Source organism: Onychomys torridus, chromosome 17 (genome assembly GCF_903995425.1).
Source record: "Onychomys torridus chromosome 17, mOncTor1.1, whole genome shotgun sequence".
Lineage (NCBI taxonomy): Eukaryota > Metazoa > Chordata > Mammalia > Rodentia > Cricetidae > Onychomys > Onychomys torridus.
The window spans coordinates 16,582,771-16,587,196 of record NC_050459.1 but is presented as its reverse complement, the minus strand read 5'-3'; the positions used below and the strand labels follow the sequence as shown (position 1 = coordinate 16,587,196).

The following is a 4,426-nucleotide window of genomic DNA, read 5'->3' as shown; positions in this document are numbered from 1 at the left end:
TGACAATTAGGGTAGTCATCAATCTGATTACAGGAGAAGGGCAGTTCAAGCACCCTCTCCACTATTGCTAGGAGTCTTAGCTAGTATCTTCCTTGTGGATTCCTGGGAATTTCCCTGGCACCATGTTTCTCCCTAACACCAAAATGCCTCCCCCTCATTGAGATGTCTCTTTCATCATTCCCCCCTCCGTCCTGTGCCCAACCCTCCCAACCTGATCCCTCATGTTCCCTTCCCTACTACACCCTCACTCACAGGTTACCCAGGAGATCTCTTCTCTTGCCCTATCTCAGGGGAATCCATGCATCCCTCTTTGGGCCCTCCTTGTTACCTAGCCTCTTTGGGGCTGTGGATTATAGGTTGGTTCTCCTGTACTTTATTCCTAATATCCACATATGAGTGAGTACATACCATGTTTGTCTTTCTGGGTCTGAGTTACCTCACTCAGAATGAATTTTTGTAGTTCATCCATTTACCTGCAAATTTCATGAGGCTGTTGTTTTTTGTAGCTGAGCAGTATTCCATTGTGTAAATGAAAATGTACCACATTTTCTTTATCCATTCTGCGGTTGAGGGGCATCTAGGTTGTTTCCAGGTTCTGGCTATTATGAATAATGCTCCTATGAACATAGTTGAGCAAGTGTCCTTGTGGTATTGAGCATCCTTTGGGTATTTGCCCAAGATTGGTATAGCTGGGTCTTGAGGTATATTGATTCCCATTTTCTGAAAAACTGCCATATTGATTTCTAAAATGGTAGTCAGTGCTCTTAACCTCTGAGCCATCTCTCTAGTCCTCCTCAAATTTTTTTTTTTTTGTATCTGTTGAGATTTGCTTTGTGTCCAGATATGGGGTCAGTCAAAATCTCCATCTCAATCTTATGGAGCACAAAAGTCCCCAGATAGCCAAAACAATCCTGTTCAAAAGAAACAAGGCTGGGGGATTACAATTCTACCTCTTAAGATATATTACAGAGCTGTTGTAATAAAAAACAATATGGTACTGGCACAAAACAAGGCCACTGGAACAAAGTCAAAGACTCAACCATGCTACATGTGACTTCAGCCACTTAATGTTTGACAAAGATGCTAAGAACAAAAGCTGGAGAGGAGCAAGCATCTTTAACAACTGGTATGTCCACATACGGAAAAATGAAATTAGACTGTATCTGTCATCACTGTGCAAACATAACTCCAAATGGATCAAAGGCCCCAGTGTGAAAACTGTAACCTTGAAGCTGCTACAAGAAAACATAGGCAGTGCCCTCCATGATGTAAGTGTAGGACAGGACTTTCTGAATAGGACTGTATTTGCTCAATAATTAGAGTCAACAATTGACAAGTGGAATATCATAAAACTTTAACATAGCTAAAGAAACAGCCAAGGGCTGGAGAGATGGCTCAGAGGTTAAGAGCATAGGCTGCTCTTCCAGAGGTCCTGAGTTTAATTCCCAGCAACCACATGGTGGCTCACAACCATCTGTAATGAGATCTGGCGCCCTCTTCTGGCCTGCAGGGATACATGCAGGCAGAGCACTGTATGCATAATAAATAAATCTTAAAAAAAAAAAAAAAAAAAAAAAAAAAAAAGAAACAGCCAGATGTGAAGAGGAAGCCCCCGGAATAGGAAAAAATTCTTGCAAGCTATACATCTGACAGAGGAATAATATTCAGAATATATAAAGAACTCAGAATAAATAAAGAATAAATAAATAAAAAGGACCCATTCCAAAAATGGTCCTGGAACCTGAACAGAGAGTTCTCAAAAGAAGAAAATAGCTAAGAAATACTCCAAAGTGTTCATTGTCCCTGACAATTAGGAAAATGCAAATCAAAACAACCTGGAGATTCTATTTTAGCCCAATAAATTAAAGAAAATATGCACAACAAATTAAACATCAAGGAAACAGTGGACAACAAATTCTGAAGGTGGTGTGCGGAAAAGGGAACCTTAATTCACTGTCAGAGGGATTGCAATGTGATGCAGCCACTATGGAAATCAGTGTGGAGAATTCTGAAAAAGCATATGCCCAGAGGACTCGACACTCTACTCCACAGATACTTGCTTATCCATGTTCATTTCTGCATTATTCACAATAGCTAGGAAATGAAAACAATCTAAATGTCCTTCAACTGTCCAATACATAATAAAAATGTTGCACACATATACTATAGAATATATTCATCTGTAAGGAAAAGTGAAATCATGACTCTTACAGGTGAATAGGTGGAACTAGAAAGGTGAATTAACCCTGACCCAGAAAGACAAAGGTCTCATGTTCTGTCATCGAAGAGTCCCAGCTCCAAATCTTCAGATGTGAGGACATGTCTTGGAGTAACTGCAGAAACCAGGGAAGTAAAAAAACAAAACAAAACAAACAAACAAAAAACCAAAAAACAGAGCAGGGACCTTCGCCAGGGTAGGGTGTGATAGAGCATTAGAGAGGGGAATATCAGGGTACAAGTGATCTGGTTGGTGAAATGGGAAAAGTAGGGGAGGACTCTAGCTAGGGAGGAAGAGGGAGATAGATAGATAAGAATAAGAGAATGGAGGGTAAAACAGAAAAGATGTCTTGGAAAGTTATTTAAAACCCATCAGTGAAATGGACGGCTTAGGTCTATGACAAATCGTAAGTCAGTAGCTGTATAAGAGCACACATTGCCATTTACAAATTAACTGGTCAGACCACAGCTTTCTGCACGGGCACAGAATAAACTGCCCTGTAAAAGCAGCACCTTTGTGACATTTAATTTAGTATTCTTCTTCCTCACCCTCTCCTTCAATAGAATCCACACCAACTTCCTCATAATCTTTCTCTAGGGACACCATGTCCTCATGGGCCTCAGAGAACTCCCCCTTGTGGTGATACTGTGGTCCCCAAAATATTGTGCACCCTAATAACCTTATCTGGGGTCAGAGAACAGAACAGCCACTAGATATAGAGGCCAGAAAATGGTGGCACACACACCTTTAATCCTAGCATTCCAGAGGAGAAGATCTGTCTGGATCTCTGTGAGTTCAAAGCCACACTGGAAACAGCCAGGCATGGTGACACATGCCCTTAATCCCAGGAAGTGATGGCAGAAAGCAGAAAGGTATTTAAGGCATGAAAACCAGGAACTAGAGGCTGGTTAAACTTTTAGGCTTTTAGCAGTACTTCAGCTGAGATTCATTCGGATGAGCACTCAGAGGCTTCCAGTCTGAGGAAACAGGATCAGCTGAGGAACTGGCAAGGTGAGGTAGCTGTGCCTGGTTCCGTTTCTCTGATCTTCCAGCGTTCACCCCAATACCTGGCTCCCGGTTTGATTTTGTTAATAAGACCTTTTAAGATTCATGTTACACCCCCTCCCCCATGACCTCACCCACATACCAGTGCACAAAGGCATGCTTGCCATACGTCAGATCAAACTTGTGATCTAGGTGAGCCCAGGCCTCAGCGATGGCTGTGGTGTTGCTCAGTATACACACAGTTCTCTGGACCTTGGCCAGGTTTCCACCTGGTACCACAGTGGGAGGCTGGTAATTAATGCTAATTAATTAATTAATTAATGACAGTGGGGCACCAGTCCACAAACTGTATGGTACACTTGGTCTTGATAGTGGTAATGGCAGCATTGACATCTTTGGGTACCATATCCCCATGGTACAACAGGCAGCAAGTCATGTATTTCCCATGGCAAGGCTCACATTTCACCGTCTGGTTGGTTGGCTCAAAGCAGGCATTGGTGATCTCTGCTACAGAAAACTGTGCATATATAATTTTAATGGTTTTTCCTCTTCAGGGCTGACCTTCCTCCAAGAGCCAAAGACCACCTAAGAAAACCCCATCACCAGGCATGAAAAGCCCTCTTTTGAGCTGTTGGTTAGGGCTGTTCCAAGAGACCACCCTCCCCCCAATAAAGACAGTAGACTATTGCTATTGTTATTACCTTTGTTGCCTACCACAGAGGTGGAAGGTTAAGTCCCTGTTGCTGAGGACTACCTTTCATGCTATCAGAATGCACTATGCAAGCTTCTGAAGGAGGGAAACAATCAGCAGTTCTACCCAGTTATGATGCCTATGATCCACAATAACAACCAGCATGGTATAACCTTAATGATGCTGTATGAATGAAGCATACTTTGGTGGTAACCATCTCCTATTTTATTGAACTCAAGACCCACTCAATAATATGCTTTATAAGGGAAACCTAGTTGATTTCTTAGGGCTAATGAAGTCATGGATCTTGGAGAACCTGTAACCACCACTTTACCAAACCAGCACAATCCCTAACTACAGTCTTAATATTTGCCCTTATGCCCACAGATAAGTGTAGTCTTGACCTCTCATCAAGGATGTTTCTCTTTGCAACAGAGACCTTGACAGAAAACCACAACCAATAAAATTGAAGAGTTGTGGATCCTGGTCCTTATAGATATATTTACCAAACA

General features: G+C 42.0%; 1 protein-coding gene across 1 annotated transcript; it reads right to left on the bottom strand.

The window, feature by feature from the left end:
• Nucleotides 1-2,746: 2,746 nt before the first annotated feature.
• LOC118569175 (tubulin alpha chain-like) lies at nt 2,747-4,131 on the bottom strand. Its single transcript, XM_036166901.1, is given in 4 exon segments — nt 2,747-2,863; nt 3,353-3,538; nt 3,540-3,740; nt 4,117-4,131. Coding segments are annotated over 4 exon segments (519 nt in total).
• Between the last annotated feature and the right edge of the window lie 295 nt (nt 4,132-4,426).